Genomic DNA, 18811 nt, shown 5'->3' with positions numbered 1-18811 from the left:
CGACCCGGGAGCGAAGCGGAGTAGCATTGGACTCCTGCTGCATGACCCCACCCGAGTAGAGCGTTCCCCTGACGGACGAACAGAGCACGACGCGACAGCGGAATCCCGAGCCGATCGACGGCACTCCCAACCGGCTCTTCAGCCGCAGCGACCGATCCAGCCTCCCAGCCGTAGGAACCAAACCGGACCTTCAGCCGACGGAGCACCCGGCTCTATAGCCGTAGACCCAACCGGCTTTTCAGCCACACGGAACACCCGGCTTTTCAGCCGTCGAAATTAAGCCGGCTCTTCAGCCGCACGGAGTACTCGGCTTTTCAGCCGCAACGAATACCGACGTCGCCCCGGCCCTTCCGCAGCGCCGGACATCGACGCAACCCCGGCCCTTCCGCAGCGCCGGACATCGACGCAACCCCGGCCCTTCCGCAGCGCCGGACATCGACGCAACCCCGGCCCTTCCGCAGCGCCGGACATCGACGTCAACCCGGCCCTTCAGTAGCGCCGGACACCAACGTAGTCCCGGTCCTCCAGCAGCGCCGGACGTCAACGTAGCCCCGGCCCTTCAGCAGCGCCGGAGCGTCGAACATCACCGGCTCAACACCCCTCGGCCCGACAGAACGCCGAGAGATCATACCAAGCTATATCAACCAGACTATCAATTCAGACTATATCTATCCCGACTATAATAATACCCCGTAGACTTAATTCAGAATAAGCAAATATACGACAAGAAAATACCCCAAAACACCCGACCATCATCCATATTATAGTTAAGTCTAAGTAAAGAAATATACGAAAGCTCTCTCGGCACCGCATTATCCCCTCGAGTTATTCTGGGAAAGGAGAAGGTAAACCGATCTTGAAGAGGGGCCAAACTAGATAGGAAATTCTGTCCCGAACCCTGGCCATCGGCGAGCTACACCGCCTCCCGGAACAGGGTCGTTACAGTGGCGCCCGAGCAGTTCAGACAAGAGACAGTGGCCTCCTCTTATAAACAACCAAGATCGTTTACCCCCTTCCCAAGCCAAATAAAAAATACACAATGGCAGAAAAAATAACAAGAGGGTGGATAACAAATATAAACAAATCTCAACTGGAAGAATACCTCAAGGAATTCAACATCAAACCCGAAAATCTTTGCGAAGATATGCGAAGACAGATGTCCGAATTCACAAGACAAGACCACGACGAAGAAACAACAAGACGACTACTGGAACTATCCCAAAGGCACACGAGAAACCCGTCTCCGACACCCGAGACATCGGGCAGCATAAAAAGGAACATAGATCGAGGGAACCAATTGACACTACAGATACCAACGGACATAAATAAACCCATTCACCAGACCCAAGAAGACAGTAAGCCGTCACCAACGCCAATAAGGAACACAATGGACAAAATAACGACAATGGGAGTCATACGTAGCTGGAGAGAAGAATTCGACGGCACTGGGGACCCGGACGAATTCATCTACAGGATAGAGGAATTAACAGAAGCATACGGACTAGAGAATGACCAAGCAGTAGGAGCAATGGTAATCTTGCTAAAAGATGGAGCCTTGGACTGGTGGCACACCCACCCGAAAGAGATGACATCATGGAAACGTTTCAAACACGAATTTCTGGAATACTTCAAGCCAGCAGACCACGAAGAAAAGAAAATGGAACAAATAACACGCAGACATCAGGGAAAAAATGAGCCAGCAAAGGAGTTCGCACGAGAACTACGGAAAATTATGAGGTTTACAAAACTCACAGAGGACAGTAAATTAGAATGGATCTACAGGAACAGTCGCGTAGAATTCAAGCGGTATGCCAAACGTGGGGAATGCAGATCATTAATGGAATACCTGCGACTAGCAGAAGAATTCGAGGCACTCCAAGCTGAAGAACCAGAAGAAAGACAAGAATACATAGCACCACAAAGGACACAATACCAGACAAGAGACTACTGGAGACCGCAACAACCAACCCAGTCACTAAACAGAGGAATAGTAGAAACTTTCGACATGAGGAATAGATGCTCAAGATGCAAGATGGTGGGACACTCAGCACGGGGATGTAACAATCCACCAAGGCTGTTCTGCTGGGTTTGTGGACAAGACGGAAATCGGACAATACACTGCTGCCGCAGACAGGAAAACTCGGGAAACGAGAGAGGCCGATGGGAGCAGAGCGGGTACCCAGGGCCCAGACGACCGACAGGCAACCCGCAACATCGATAGAATTTAGGAATAGGCGAGTACTTGCACATGTTAGAATAGGCACCAGGAGAGTAGAAGGTACGATAGACACCGGAGCCACGAGAAGTTTTATAGGCAGAGAACTCGCAAACGAAATAGCGACACTCGGAACACGAAAACGAGTAACGGAAGCCATAAGACTAGCAGACGGAACAAACAGAACCGTAACAGAAGCGCTAGAAGTGCCGATCCAACTAGGAACCCTATCCAAAACAGTCATATTATTAATCCTCGACGAAGTTATTGGAAACCTACTCCTGGGAGTCGACTTCTTACAACAATGCAATGCTACCATTCAATGTGGAGGTATTACAGCACACATCGGAACAAAAAAGAAGAAACAAGAAAAAAAGAAACCAACAAAAGACAGTACACAGGGTATAGGGTCCCTAACAACGGACGATCTCACAGAAGAGACGATCCAAGAGATTCTCAAGAAGGAACTACATTTAATGGAACAAGTCAAGGGAGTCAGTCACATAGCAGAACACAGAATCTTCATGAAACACGATAGGCCCATCAAACAGAGATACTACCCTCGCAACCCAGCAATGCAGTCCATCATCAACAAACAAATAGACGAACTTCTGGCACAAGACCTCATCGAACCATCACACTCAGCATACAGCTCCCCAGTAGTAATAGTGGAGAAGAAAAACAAGCAATGGCGATTGTGCGTCGACTACAGACAACTTAACGAACACTCAGAACGAGACGCATACCCGGTACCACGGATGGATCACATCCTGAATCAACTCAGAGAAGCAAAATATATAAGTACATTAGACTTAAAGAGCGGATATTGGCAAATACCTATGGAAGAAAGCAGCAGACAGTACACGGCTTTCACAGTCCCAGGACGAGGACTATTCCAATGGAAGGTAATGCCATTCGGGCTACACACAGCACCAGCCACATTTCAAAGAGCATTAGATTCAGTTATCGGACCGGAGATGGAACCATTTGCATTCGCATACCTGGACGATATCGTAGTGATAGGGAGAACAAAACAGGAACATATGGAAAAACTACAGGAGGTAATGAGACGACTCAGAAAAGCAAACCTGCGAATCAACACCGAGAAATGCCACTTTTTTAAGGAAGAACTAAAATATCTAGGCCATATAGTCAGCGCAAGAGGGATACACACAGATCCAGAAAAAATTTCCGCAATCCAAAAAATGCCAAGTCCAAAAACAACAAAACAAGTACACAGCTTCCTGGGAGTAGCCTCGTGGTACAGAAGGTTCGTACCTAATTTCACCGAGCTAGCAAAACCTCTATACGACCTGGTCAAGAAAGGGGAAAAATTCAAATGGAACACAGAACATGAAGAAGCAGCACAAGCCCTAAAACGTGCGCTAACAGAGGCACCAGTCCTAAGCTGTCCCGACTTCACAAAAACGTTCACACTACAGACCGACGCCAGTGATTACGGGCTAGGAGCAGTCCTAACACAGGAAGGCGAAAACGGCGAACAAGTGATCGCATACGCTAGTAGAAGACTTACCAAAACAGAAGCAAAATACTCAGCCACCGAAAAAGAGTGCTTGGCAATCCACTGGGGAATCAAAAAATGAGAATGTACCTAGAAGGATACCACTTCGTGGTCATAACAGATCACCAAGCACTTAAATGGTTGAACTCAATTGAGAGCCCGTCAGGTCGGATAGCTAGATGGGCATTGGCAATGCAGCCATACTCATTTGAGATTCGCTACCGCAAGGGAAAACTTAACGTAGTGGCAGACGCACTATCCAGAATGCTAGAGGAAGAAGTTCGAGGAGCAGAAATGGAAGAAGACAACTGGATAAAACAAAAACTACTAGCAATAGAAAAAGACCCAGCATCATGGCCAGACTACGCAGTCATAGAAGGAAGACTTTACAGAAACCTACCATCATGGGCAACAGACGAGGATACCCAGCCATGGAAACTATGCGTAGCAAAGAAACAAAGGGAACGAGTCCTCAAAGAAAACCATTGCGACACAGTAGCAGGACACTTAGGCATAAGAAAGACGAAACAGCGAATTATGACTAACTACTATTGGCAAGGCATGCATAGAGATATAAAACAATTTGTACAATGCTGTGAACTATGCCAACAGTATAAAACGTCGCAGCAACAGGCTGCAGGAAAGATGCTCACCGAGATAGCACAGGCACCATGGGAGACACTATGCGTAGACTTTGTAGGCCCATTACCAAGATCGAGCCACGGCCACAACATGTTACTGGTCTTCTTCGACAAATTTTCTAAGTGGGTAGAACTGGCGGCCATAAGAAAGGCAAACACAGAAAGCGTAATCAAGACGCTTAGGGAACAGATCTTGAACCGATATGGAGCACCAAAGAAATTAATATCAGACAATGGGGTTCAGTTTACAAGCAGAAAATTTAAATCCCAGCTAGAAAGATGGGGGATAACACACCAACTGACAGCACCATACACACCTCAGGAGAACCCAGCGGAAAGAGCAAACAGGACTATCAAAACAATGTTGGCACAACTCACGGGCGCGGAACACAAAAGATGGGACGATTGGCTACCAGAAATAATGCTAGCCATAAACAGCAGCCGATCGGAATCAACGGGGTATAGCCCAGCGTATCTTCTATATGGAAGAGAACTACGACTACCAGGCAGTCTCTTTAACGAAACCACATCAGGATCAGGCATAGTAGAAGAAACAAGAGAGGACCGATGGAAAAGAATAAAAGAGACAGGGGAGCTAGCGCGAGAAAACATGGGAAAGGCTGCATGTGACCAGGCAAGAGCCTACAACTTACGAAAAAGAGACTGGAAACCCAAGATCGGAGACCTCGTTTGGGAACGACAACACCCATTATCCAAAGCAGCCGAAGGGTTTGCGGCCAAACTAGCGCCAAAATACGAAGGACCATTTAAGGTTATAGGTTTCATATCCGCAGTGATAGCAAACCTAAAACATAATACTACTGGAAAAAGACATAGGGCTTACGTTAGCGAACTTAAACCATATAAAGGGAACGCCGTAGTTAGCAACATAGTCACAAACGTAGCTAGTCATAAAAAGGAAAACGAGATCCGACATAAACAAATCTCCAAAAAATTACAGATGGAGAACAAATTCAAGAATTCAGCGGCAAAATACCGGGCCTCGCTGGAAAAGCTGGATGCCAACCGTAGACGGGTGGTACTGCTCTCGGCCATTGAAACAATAGGGCCCGAGATCAGAACCCGAACCCGAGCAGCACCAGTGGCCAGGCAGGCACCTCCAAGACAAACGACGACGACAACAGCACAGAACCAGGACCCACGCACCAGCAACCATAACAACCACGGAATAGGACAGCGGAACAAGGAACTAGGACTACGAAAACAACCCACCATAAAACAAGGAAACGAAACCCCAAACCAGGCACGACCCATCGCAACTCCACGACCGACCCCAGCGACCTCCACCGGAACAAAGAGAAACGAACTGATCGACAAGCAAAAACCTCAGACCCCATGGAGAACACCAAGACGACTTTCGGCGATACAACGGGACAACGAGAAAAAAACAACAAAAGGATGACGACACGGAGAGTGATTGGGATGACGAGCCAAAAAGAAAGACCCGGAGCACGAGGCAAAGGTCGCCGATATGGTGGCATACCTCAAGGCTGCCTGGCGTCCCGGAACCCGAGGGACCCACAAGGTCGTCTCAGGCGATCTCTCCACCCGGATCCGCATAGGGCGAGCGGGTCATATCAGGGTCAACACAACCCAGACCCCGGTCTCCAAAGAGGGGGGAGTGTGACGGCCCGCCGCCACAATAAAATAAATAAATAAATAAAAGAATAAACCAAAACAATAAATAAGCTCTTATTTTCAAATGCGCGGGCAACCGATAACTGTTTACGCAGCCCTAGACAAGCTATCGATAACTATATATGCAACCCTGAGAAAACGATAGATATCGATAACTGTTTACGTAGCCCTGGTCGATCGATAACGATCGACGACTATCGGTAATCGTGGGATAATCCCACCAGCTATCTGGGCACACTAAGTACCATCTGGGGCCTATATAAGCAGTGCCACGTCCCCATTCCAGTCACTTGTGCTCAGGCGTCTGATCGAGCAACATCAAAGGGGTAAGTGTTCTGTTCTCTATTTCTGGTGGTGGTTTTCCGCAGAGCACGGATCTTTATTCGGCTCGCGACCTAGGAAGGATCACCTACGCCCGGTCTGGTTAGTAATAATCAACCTTCGGCCTGGTCAAGATCTCTGAGTCCGGTGTGATTTATCAGTCAGCCCAGCTCAGAGAGTTCCTCCTAGAAGTCACGCCCCGGCTTCCGACCCGGGAGCGAAGCGGAGTAGCATTGGACTCCTGCTGCATGACCCCACCCGAGTAGAGCGTTCCCCTGACGGACGAACAGAGCACGACGCGACAGCGGAATCCCGAGCCGATCGACGGCACTCCCAACCGGCTCTTCAGCCGCAGCGACCGATCCAGCCTCCCAGCCGTAGGAACCAAACCGGACCTTCAGCCGACGGAGCACCCGGCTCTATAGCCGTAGACCCAACCGGCTTTTCAGCCACACGGAACACCCGGCTTTTCAGCCGTCGAAATTAAGCCGGCTCTTCAGCCGCACGGAGTACTCGGCTTTTCAGCCGCAACGAATACCGACGTCGCCCCGGCCCTTCCGCAGCGCCGGACATCGACGCAACCCCGGCCCTTCCGCAGCGCCGGACATCGACGCAACCCCGGCCCTTCCGCAGCGCCGGACATCGACGCAACCCCGGCCCTTCCGCAGCGCCGGACATCGACGTCAACCCGGCCCTTCAGTAGCGCCGGACACCAACGTAGTCCCGGTCCTCCAGCAGCGCCGGACGTCAACGTAGCCCCGGCCCTTCAGCAGCGCCGGAGCGTCGAACATCACCGGCTCAACACCCCTCGGCCCGACAGAACGCCGAGAGATCATACCAAGCTATATCAACCAGACTATCAATTCAGACTATATCTATCCCGACTATAATAATACCCCGTAGACTTAATTCAGAATAAGCAAATATACGACAAGAAAATACCCCAAAACACCCGACCATCATCCATATTATAGTTAAGTCTAAGTAAAGAAATATACGAAAGCTCTCTCGGCACCGCATTATCCCCTCGAGTTATTCTGGAAAAGGAGAAGGTAAACCGATCTTGAAGAGGGGCCAAACTAGATAGGAAATTCTGTCCCGAACCCTGGCCATCGGCGAGCTACACCGCCTCCCGGAACAGGGTCGTTACAATATAAATCTCTTGAGGCCATGCAGAAATGATACTGTTGAGAGATCCCTGATCAACTCCAAGTGTATGGCCTTTGTTGCGAAGCAGATAAAGACGCAAACGTAGCATTTCACTGGGGCCTTATTTCGCACTTCCGGCTTGTAAAAGAATGGCCCACAAAAATCAATGCCAGTGACTTCAAATGCATGCGATCCATCCAATCGCTCCTTTGGGAGATCCGCCATTACATGCTCGACTAATCGACGCTTCGTTCGAAAGCATCTGACGCATTTGTTCAAGACCTTGCTCACTGTCTTCCTCCCCCCAATAGGCCAATACTGGGATCGAATTATGCCGAGTAGGGCCCGAGGTCCAGTGTGCAGATTACGCTCATGAAAGTGAGTAATGACGGCGGCTGTGACAGGATGGCTCCGTGGCAATATGATTGGATGACGGCCATTGAAATCCAGCGACGAGTTTTTTAGTCGGCCATCCACTCTAAGAAGCCCAAAATGATCGATAAAAGGAGATAGAGCCGCAAGCGAACTAGATGGGGCTACAACTTCCTTAGACTGCAAGGATTTTATGTCTTCCCATAAATGAGAACGCTGAACCAGCCGAAGCAATAACTGAGTACCGCTTTGGATATCCGACACCTTAAGATCCGGCTGCCGAATGCGATTAATAAATTTGCAGACGTATCCGAAAATTCTTTGAAGCGCCGCGAAGGAATTTGCAAATTTGGAACAGGCTACGATATCTACGTATGGCGATTTTATAAACAGGACCTTTCGGCGAAGCTCAAGCGTTGACTTCTCAGCAAGGATTGGGGAAGGCCAGTCAAACTTGGGTCTGCAAAGAAATGCCGGCCCATTAAACCAGACAGGGGACTCGCTCAGCTCAGTGGGAAGGACACCTCGGGAGAGAATGTCAGCCGGATTCAAAGAAGTTGGAACGTAACGCCACTCCATCGAATCGGTTCGCTCTTGAATGGCAGCAACTCGGTTTGCCACAAACATGTTGAATCTGGAGGGCTCGTCTCGGATCCAGGACAGCGCAACCGCAGAGTCACTCCAACAATAATACTGTCCCTTGAATACGTTGGTGCCAGCTACCTCTGAGATAAGCTTAGATAAGAGATCGGCTCCACAAAGCTCCAGCTTGGGCACGGTGAGTGTCTTCAAGGGAGCAACCCTTGACTTTGAACAAAGCAACCGCGACTGTCCACTGCACACGATGTAGACACAGGCGCCGTATGCTTCCATGCTGGCATCGCAAAATCCATGGACCTGAATCTCTGAATTTGGAGAAAGCACTTGCCGAGGGAAACCCAAACGCCTGATTTGCTCGAAACTCCTGCATATTGAACTCCATTCCGTATTCTGAGCCTCAGGAAGACTTTCATCCCAGGATAACCTTTCCTTGCACAATTGCTGAAGGAAAATTTTCGCTTTTGCTATCACCGGCCCAACCAATCCAAGAGGATCATAAAATCGTGCAATGGCAGACAAGACAGAACGCCTACAGGGACTTAAGGTTACGGGGCCTGCCATGAGCAAATCATTAAGAGAGTAGCCTGATGAAGTCGCGGCAGATCCGTCAAAAACTACGCGTAGCTTTGTAGTGGAACTCTCCTCCTTTATGACGCAATGATGAGGCAAAAAGAAGCGACAAGAAGCGAGGTCTGCGCCAGCAACTGTTGACATGTGCCCCAAGTCAAGGTATTCCTTTATAAAAGCCGCATATTGGGACTTCAAGGCTGGCCGACGATCTAGTTTCTTCTCTAGGGACAGGAATCTACGATAAGCTTGCTGGTAGGACTCACCCAATAATTCCAGGTTGAGCTTGGCAGGCAAACGAACAGAATAATCTCCAGCAGGAGAGCGAATGAAATGCTTTGTAAAGTGCGCCTCACAGTCCAGTTCTTCCTTAGTAGCATGTGCAATTGGCTCCACGCAGCTTTCCACCTCCCAAAATCGACGAAGAAGATCATCAAGTCGATCCAAGCTATTATCCTTATTAATGGTAGGCAAGGCCATGGTCGAGATTAACGATGAGCCATTGGAGACGCCATATCCTCCGGAAACAACCCAGCCCAGGCGAGTTTTTTGTATAAGCGGTAAGCCAGGTGGGAGCTTAATTTGCCCAACGCACAACAGCTCGTAAAACAAACTGGCTCCAATCAAAAGATCCACACGCTGAGGGACATAAAACGTCGGGTCAGCTAATTGTATGTTTTGCGGTATTTTCCAGCTGCCGATGTCCACATTGAAACTAGGCTGTCGCTCAGTTATATTGGGAGCAATAACTGCGGTTATGTTCACCGTGTACTCAGACGTTCGGGACTGCATCGTAATATTAACTGCGTGACAATTTGTAACAAAGCTGGAATCACCTATTCCAGTAACAGAAGCCGAAGTCTTTATCTTCTTTGTTTGAAGCTGATCTGCGAAGCGAGATGTTATTAGATGCAGCTGAGAGCCGGAGTCAAGAAGGGCTCGACATGGAACGAAAACTCCAGACCGGTTTTTAATGAGAACGGTGGCAGTGGCTAGGAGCACAATGTCAGTACTGAAATCTTGAGCAATAAGAGCAGTGGATGAGGAAGACACGGCAGAGGGTTCAACGACAGTATTGGATGCGACAGCGGCAATAGCTTCTGGAAGCTGTGGTCCTGCCTGAGGAGAAGCTGAGGATAAATTTCCCAAGTGAAGGAGGGTGTGGTGTTTAGCTCCGAATGCCCGACAATTGCTGGAATTGCACTGCCTCAATTGATGCCCTATCTTAAGGCAGTTTATGCAAAGAGAGCCTCTTTACTTCTTGAAGCCGATTAGCAGGGGGCAGGGCTTTAAAATCTTGACAATAATGGATGGAGTGACCAGAAGCATTACAGAACGAACAAAACCAAGGGTTACTATTTGTGGCAACAAAAGCAGATCTGCGAGAATTAGACGTTCGGTTATTTCCCACCTGATTGCCAGACGCATAGCTTGCCATGGCGAAATCCATTGTCTCCAATGTTCTGCATCGCTGCTCCAAAAAATGAAGCCATGGATTCCCACGTCGGAATTATATTGACGACTGCTGGATCCTCTAACCGCTCCTCCCATTTTGCCTGGCTCGCAGGATCTAGCTTTTGAAGCAGTACTTGGACGATGATGCATCCCGCGATTTGTTCTGTCGTGCCCAATCCCTTTAAAGCACGAATATGAGCGTTAAATTTGTCGCACAGCTCACGAAGCATCGAGACGGAAGCACTCTGCACTGCCTTAAGCCCCAGGATCTCAGTAATGTGTGCCTGAAAAACCAAACGACGGTTATCAAATCTGTTTTGCAGTAAGTCTAAAGCAACAGAATAATTGCCATCCGAAATTTCCAGCGAGCGGATGGTTTCCAACGCAGAATCCCTTAGACATGAGCGTAGATGTTGCAGCTTTTCAATGTTGGTCAGGTCAGGATGACTATCTATGATGGTTGTAAACATAGAATAGAAATCTGACCAATTCGCATAACCTCCAGCGAATTTCGGAAGTTCAAGAACGGGAAGCGGAATCGCTCGGCGCAGAGCTTCCCGCTGCTGATGGCCGAAATGACCGGGCGTATTGCCATCAGCAAAGGTTGAGTGCTGAAGCAGTTGCGAGGAGCGCTTTGTGATCTCCGATCGAACCGTCGACTTCAGAATTACGACGACATCATCAAATCTCTCCTCCAAGTCATTTCCAATTTCCTCAAAATCCAATTCTTCCAGCTCGTTGAGAACCTTTTTAAACGCCCTTTGAAGCTCCTCGATAAGTTCCAACCTCACATGAAGGCCAGAATCGTCAAAAGAATTCAAAGCCGAACTTGAAAGGGATTCCATTAACCGCTCCACTCTATTAAACATTGAAGTTGCCTTGCGCTTCAAAAAATGTCACCCTGTTTGAATTGCGATTGTCGGTGACGCTAACCGAATTTTCTGAAGCCATGTTAAGCAGCAACAACAACAAAATAAATGCAGCAAATTCGGCGGGCAAAATTCGGCTTCAGCGGGAAGATAAGCGTAACGGGGAACAGCGAAAATCGGTCCGCTTCTGGTCTATATACCTCCTTATGTAAAGCTTGTGTAACCAGGAGTGGTATTATTTGCATAAATCAATTAATTTTATTGTTTTGTAACAAACATAAAGTGAGATATGCAGCAGACTCAGCGGGCAAAATTCGGCTTCAGCGGGAAGATGAGCGCAAAGGAGAATGCGAAAAATTGGTCCGCTGCTGGTCTATATATCGCCTTATGTACAAGTTCGTGTAACCAAGAGTGTTATTATTTTCACAAATCAATTTATAAATATTTGTGTTGTTTATGGCAGGTAAACGCACAATGTAGCTGCAACACAGATAAAACAAAATATGCAGCCTGGTAAAATAAATTATTTTTTTTGTGACTTGCACTGAGTCCCTTTTATGCACAAATCACGTCGGGGTCACCAAATGTTGAGCTAATAAGCTTTTTTATTAGCTGTTGAAATAATTATGCACGAAGAAATTCTGTTTTCGAATTCTGTAGCAGCGATTTTATTTTCGACGAAAAAGAGTTACAAATGGTCCGCGGGATCGAAAAGAGGTAATACAATAAAAATTGAGACGCGGATCAGCCGATTGCTGACCCAAAGTAGAAGCCGACAAGCAACGAGAGAGAGCAAATAGAAAGATAATTAGAGAGCGAGAGCGATGGTAATTATGCAGATAAGCTAAGAGCTAGCATTAAGAGATCCTAAATATCTGCTGCGGCTGGATGACCCGACACTCTTTATATGGGTCCTGAAAGCTCATAAGGCTACTCTATTGTCAACATGATATACTTATATTAAATGGCCGAATATTGGATTTGGCTGAAATTAATTTTGGTTTGGAATTTTATATATTCCTGAGGTCCTGTGTTCGCTTCGCTGGTCAACACAATTTAACAACATAATAGTCAATGTTGCAACATTTTTCAAATATATGGAAGTATAGAAGGATGGTGATTTAACACTTTTCCAGTTTGACTTTTCCACTTGCGCAGCACAATCCAGCCGTTTCTCTTTTAAACTTATACGCACTGCAATATCGGTATATAGTCGCCATTGGTCCAATATCTAAATTTTTATTATCACTGTAGTTCGCAGTGGGATCATATTGGAATGCCAAGCGATTGAATGATGCCAATGATCTCCATGTGCTCAATTGTCTTTCTTCGCTTAAGTTTTGTGAATATACTTGTTGCTGGCTTGGATGTCTGCGGCCAATGTTTGCACGTCGTCCTCTAAGCATTTTGGACTATGGACAGAGTGGTGAATTTATTCTCAAATGCACGATCCACATAATTTTCACAGTTCAACTTAAATTGAATAAAAATTCTTTTTTTCACAATTTCACAGTGAACACAATACCCGTTTGTCCATGAATTTAACTGAGCAGAGAACACTAAGGTTTTCAAATTATGTACATATGTGAAAAAATTTAACTCACTTGGAAATGATAAATGAAAACCACAAAAATTGAGTTGAAATGCTATGGTAGCGTGTTTGTCAGTGTGATGAGGTACCCTGAGGTTTACCGCTTTTTAATATTTGTATATATTAGTCTCCTTAAGTCTCGCCTTTTGTACTAGCAACAATCAAAACATCGTCGATGTAAACAATTGCAAACTTCACCCAAGGCTCGCATTATGGCTCGCTGGAACACTGAGGATGCGTTCTTCAAGCCAAGGGCATGGCCACGAATTCGTATTGGCATTCTGTTATAACAAATGCTGTGCGTTCAATCGAGTCGGGATGTAATTGCATCTGGTAGAAACCACTCGCCATGTCAAGACTTGAGTAATACTTGGCGCCGCGCAGTCTATCAATTTGGTCCGATATTAGAGGCAACGGGTATTTATCTGAGACGGTATTAGCGTTCAATTCTCGATAATCGATACACAAGCGATCACTGCAAAAGGGGAAAAGCTTGAACGTATGACTTTCGATGCTAAGTTCCTGTATCTTGTCTCTCACTACTAACTTTTTTTCAACGCTCAATCTATACAGACGCGTCATCACCGTTTTATTGGCATCAATCAGACGGATTTCTAATTCACCCGTAGTAACTCGGCGATTAGGTATACCCTTTGTAAACGCTGGTGCATGCGACTTCAATACTTCCGCAAGTTCAACTCGATCGGACTGACTCAATTTCACACCTCCATTCACGGTATCCATGATATTCAACTCAACAATGCTTGACAGTGTATTGAAACTGCTGATCTTGTGTAAAACAAACGTATTGGCATCTATGGTTACGCCAAAGCCCTGACCTAGAATTTCACGGCAAATCAGTACATCGTACTTTAAATATTTTTCCATAACAACGTGAAGCAAAATTTCAATAGAAAATTCACTATCTTTACGTTGGAAATAATTTGGTTAACTGCACTAATTTGATTTTGAAACTCGGCTCTAAGCCTTTGTTCCTGTTGAGCCAATGCGGCCTGAATCATATTTTGGCTGCGTTCATAATGTCTATGTCTTTTTCCTGTACTTGGTTGATACCCTTGGGGCTCTCGGTCCCACTCTTCTCGCTTTCACTTTCAATTTCGCGTTAACCTTCCTATATGGGCCTTGAAAGCTCATAAGGCTGAATATTTGATTTCGCTGATATTAATTTTGGTTTGGAATTTTATATATTTATTATTTTTGATTTAATATTAATAGGTGTATTTATGGCTTTGGTTCTGAAAATTAAATAATAATAATATTTATATTTAATATAAGCAGCCGGGTTTTTGACGTCAGAATACTACCAAAAAGCAAAATTTTTTTTATTATTTGAGGGCGGTAGAGAAAATATTTTTTATTCCCAAAACAATTCACACTTGCTATAGGAATGCTTGAACATTTCTAAAACAAAATTTTCGTCTGCTTAGTTGGAGTCGATCCCAGGAGGACCCTATCGATAGTTTAGAAGTAGCGATGGTCAGGGCAGCGCCCCCTTTTGAGCCATGGGCGAACCATCTAGCGTGTAAGATGTTAGCATGTAATCCCGGCTTAGGGATTCTCTTAGAATGCCTTGAGGATGTCCATTGACCCATCTTAGAGAGAGGCTGGGGATGGCAGGGAGAAGAACAGATCAAAGGAACCTTTCAATAGTACCCGAAAAAACGATCGTGATAGGCGAAGCTCGACGTAGAAGTGGTTTGGTGAAAATTTTGAAAATGAGCTATAGTTGTTTTTTTTTTTACTGTGATAACTTTAGAAGTAATAAATGTTTATTATTGTTTAAGGAAACTGGGGTCCCAAAATAAAGGGCCCGGAATTTTTTGAAGAATACGTCTTTTGTGAAGAACCAAACATTTTTGGAAGCGACCCATAACCTTTTTCGAGGAGGCCCACATTTTTCTTGAAAGAAAATAATCAGTTTTTGGAAAATACCATTTTCGTGCAAATACAATTTTTGAGAAAACGAGATTTCGAAGAAAACATATACGAACTCGAAATTTTTGGAGGAAATAAAGTCGGCTAACGCAAGAGTCAGAGAACCATCAGAGAAACAGTGTCAAGGCGACATATTTGGACTCCAGACCTCTGTAAGGAGTTGTAAAACTTCTCACAATTTTAAGTGCAGGGGAGCGCTGCATCGCAACAGGACGCGCGCACGCTGGAGGGATAGTCAAGTGAATGCCGTGCAGGATACCGTACCAATACTAGTGAAACCCAAGTGAATACCAAGTGCCAATATATTCGGACCAAGATAACCGAGTCAAGAAGCCCAACGAGGGTCACGTCTACATAAGCTGAGACTGCTAAGCTGAGATCCCGAGGGTGCAAGGTAAGTTATAGGGCGCGTCTACGAGTCTCAAGACCGACGAAATTGGTGGAGTCTTAGCAGTGGATGTTGTGCGAGAGGTACCCGGCGTCGGGTCACACGAGAGTGAGGACCTGCTGAGAGCCAGCCGACGAAAATCCAAGGGAGTTGTGCGAAAGGTACCCGGCGTCGGTCCACACGAGAGTGAGGACCTGTCGAGGGCCAGGCCGACGAAGTCCTGACCGAAAAGTGGTGGAGTGAGACTTGTGCTTAATGGTTAATAACGGTTTGATGACTCATGCCCAGCTCTTGACCGATGCTACGGCTGCTACTATGCCAGTCTCTTTCGACCAATTCAGCGATTTTATCGCAATTTTCGACGACAGGCCTTCCGGAGCGTGACGCATCTTCGACCACCTCTACACCAGAACGAAAACGTCGAAACCATCGTTGTGCGGTGGAAATGGAAACTGTATCGGGTCCATAAACTGCACAAATTTTATTGGCGGCTTGAGATGCATTTTTGCCTTTATCGTAGTAGTACTGTAAAATATGCCGTATTTTCTCTTTATTTTGCTTCATGATTGCGACGCTATAACTAACGAACGACTTAAAAGAAAAGACAATCAATCAAACACGTGTTAACGCGTGAAATGAGCTTTCCAAAAAGGTATAGTATGACCTGATGCGACGAATAAAACAAGAACTACGCGCTTTCAGCGCCAACTAGCGAAAATACCGCAAGACTTTTTTGACAACCTTATACTAATCTCCCTATTGCTAAATCTAACCCAATTTCTGTGTATTTCTTTGTCGGGATCACGTAACAATAAATTTGGTGCCACGAACACACAAACTCAGCTGAGCTAGCCGCGCGTTTTACGTAGCGAGCAAATAGTGAAAAAGCAGTTCCTTACACCTTCGGTGAGCCCGGTCCGTGTCGATAGTGGCTAAATTATTTCGCGGACGGCTGGTGCCAGCCATTCTATCAGGCAGGCTCCGGTTTTCACTTTCACAAGATTCTCTCGTTTTCGTTTTTAAAAACGAGAATTGGTGCTCCCGTTTTCACTATCGCAAGACTTTTTCGTTTTCAAAAACGGGGAAGTTTTTTTGACATTTGAAAAGTAAATGCCTTTTTCTACATCAAATCGGTTCTTAATTGCAAAAGGAAAAAATAGTTGACTCCTTGCTCTATTGATGTTCATTTCACACCATCAGTAGTTCAGTCTAATTCGTATTTATTTTTTAAATAATTTTTTTCTGATTCATAAATAAAATATTTGCCGTCGGCAACAACAACTTTCGTTTTGCTAAGGGGTCGATAAATCTATTGCCGAAAGTTAACGTCAATGCTGCCGTACTTGTAGTGGAACAACAACAACCACTTAAAAATTGTACTTTTAAAATGAAAACGAAGAAAAAAATATTTGTAAAGAAAAGTTAAATAAGCTTTTTATTAATAAATATGATTAATTTAGTTTCTTAAAAGGCATTTTTTCGCGTTGTTTACTTTTAATTAAAAAACAAGTCAGCTGTTTGAACAGTGAGAAACGATGAAAAATGAACCATACCGATAACGAAACGATGACAAAAAGTTTGTGAAAGCCGGAGCATCCAAAACGAAAACGTACGTTTTCGCCCAATGCGCTGGCCTCCTCTGTTGGTGGGCTCAACGCCGTTTCTGAATATTGCAGAAATATGATGGGAGAACTTCTCTCCGTTATCAACGGCCCTTCAGGCTCGATAACCAATTTAATAATTAAACAGGTTTCGCTGGAGTTGTTTTAATAGAACTATGCGCTCTTTATTCATATCAAAATCAAACTGAAACTTATAAGCTGTAAGCCGACTGCTTGTCATACAAAAATGCTGATACTAGCAAAAGAAGCATAACTCACCATGCCAAGAACCAGGCACGGCCCCTAAAGGCGACTTATGCTTAGTCTGCACATAAAGGCACTAGGGTGATCCGAAAAACACCCAAGATTAGTGCCGACTTATAAGCCCTGCAGTTCTGGCTGTCACCTGGTGTCTCGTGGCATTCAAGCATTCAATGTGTAGGAAAGGAAAAGGAACATTCCTAACAACAAACGTATTGGCATCTATGGTTACGCCAAAGCCCTGACCTAGAATTTCACGGCAAATCAGTACATCGTACTTTAAATATTTTTCCATAACAACGTGAAGCAAAATTTCAATAGAAAATTCACTATCTTTACGTTGGAAATAATTTGGTTAACTGCACTAATTTGATTTTGAAACTCGGCTCTAAGCCTTTGTTCCTGTTGAGCCAATGCGGCCTGAATCATATTTTGGCTGCGTGCATAATGTCTATGTCTTCTTCCTGTACTTGGTTGATACCCTTGGGGCTCTCGGTCCCACTCTTCTCGCTTTCACTTTCAATTTCGCGTTAACCTTCCTATATGGGCCTTGAAAGCTCATAAGGCTGAATATTTGATTTCGCTGATATTAATTTTGGTTTGGAATTTTATATATTTATTATTTTTGATTTAATATTAATAGGTGTATTTATGGCTTTGGTTCTGAAAATTAAATAATAATAATATTTATATTTAATATAAGCAGCCGGGTTTTTGACGTCAGAATACTACCAAAAAGCAAAATTTTTTTTATTATTTGAGGGCGGTAGAGAAAATATTTTTTATTCCCAAAACAATTCACACTTGCTATAGGAATGCTTGAACATTTCTAAAACAAAATTTTCGTCTGCTTAGTTGGAGTCGATCCCAGGAGGACCCTATCGATAGTTTAGAAGTAGCGATGGTCAGGGCAGCGCCCCCTTTTGAGCCATGGGCGAACCATCTAGCGTGTAAGATGTTAGCATGTAATCCCGGCTTAGGGATTCTCTTAGAATGCCTTGAGGATGTCCATTGACCCATCTTAGAGAGAGGCTGGGGATGGCAGGGAGAAGAACAGATCAAAGGAACCTTTCAATAGTACCCGAAAAAACGATCGTGATAGGCGAAGCTCGACGTAGAAGTGGTTTGGTGAAAATTTTGAAAATGAGCTATAGTTGTTTTTTTTTTACTGTGATAACTTTAGAAGTATTAAATGTTTATTATTGTTTAAGGAAACTGGGGTCCCAAAATAAAGGGCCCGGGATTTTTTGAAGAATACGTCTTTTGTGAAGAACCAAACATTTTTGGAAGCGACCCATAACCTTTTTCGAGGAGGCCCACATTTTTCTTGAAAGAAAATAATCAGTTTTTGGAAAATACCATTTTCGTGCAAATACAATTTTTGAGAAAACGAGATTTCGAAGAAAACATATACGAACTCGAAATTTTTGGAGGAAATAAAGTCGGCTAACGCAAGAGTCAGAGAACCATCAGAGAAACAGTGTCAAGGCGACATATTTGGACTCCAGACCTCTGTAAGGAGTTGTAAAACTTCTCACAATTTTAAGTGCAGGGGAGCGCTGCATCGCAACAGGACGCGCGCACGCTGGAGGGATAGTCAAGTGAATGCCGTGCAGGATACCGTACCAATACTAGTGAAACCCA

The 18811-nt window shown here is 45.2% G+C and overlaps 1 protein-coding gene and 1 pseudogene across 1 annotated transcript; both read right to left on the bottom strand.

Moving 5' to 3' along the window:
- Window positions 1-7504: 7504 nt before the first annotated feature.
- LOC122319868 lies at window positions 7505-9526 on the bottom strand. Its single transcript, XM_043207662.1, has one exon. It carries the CDS (start codon window positions 9524-9526, stop codon window positions 7505-7507), a length of 2022 nt encoding a protein of 673 aa, XP_043063597.1.
- Window positions 9527-10271: 745 nt separating this feature from the next.
- LOC122319867 lies at window positions 10272-13705 on the bottom strand (annotated as a pseudogene).
- Window positions 13706-18811: the final 5106 nt, after the last annotated feature.

This window comes from Drosophila ficusphila, unplaced genomic scaffold (assembly GCF_018152265.1).
Source record: "Drosophila ficusphila isolate 14025-0441.05 unplaced genomic scaffold, ASM1815226v1 contig_256, whole genome shotgun sequence".
NCBI classification, from domain to species: Eukaryota; Metazoa; Arthropoda; class Insecta; order Diptera; family Drosophilidae; genus Drosophila; species Drosophila ficusphila.
Note: the sequence above shows the minus strand (reverse complement) of the source record. Positions and strands in the feature narration are given on the sequence as shown.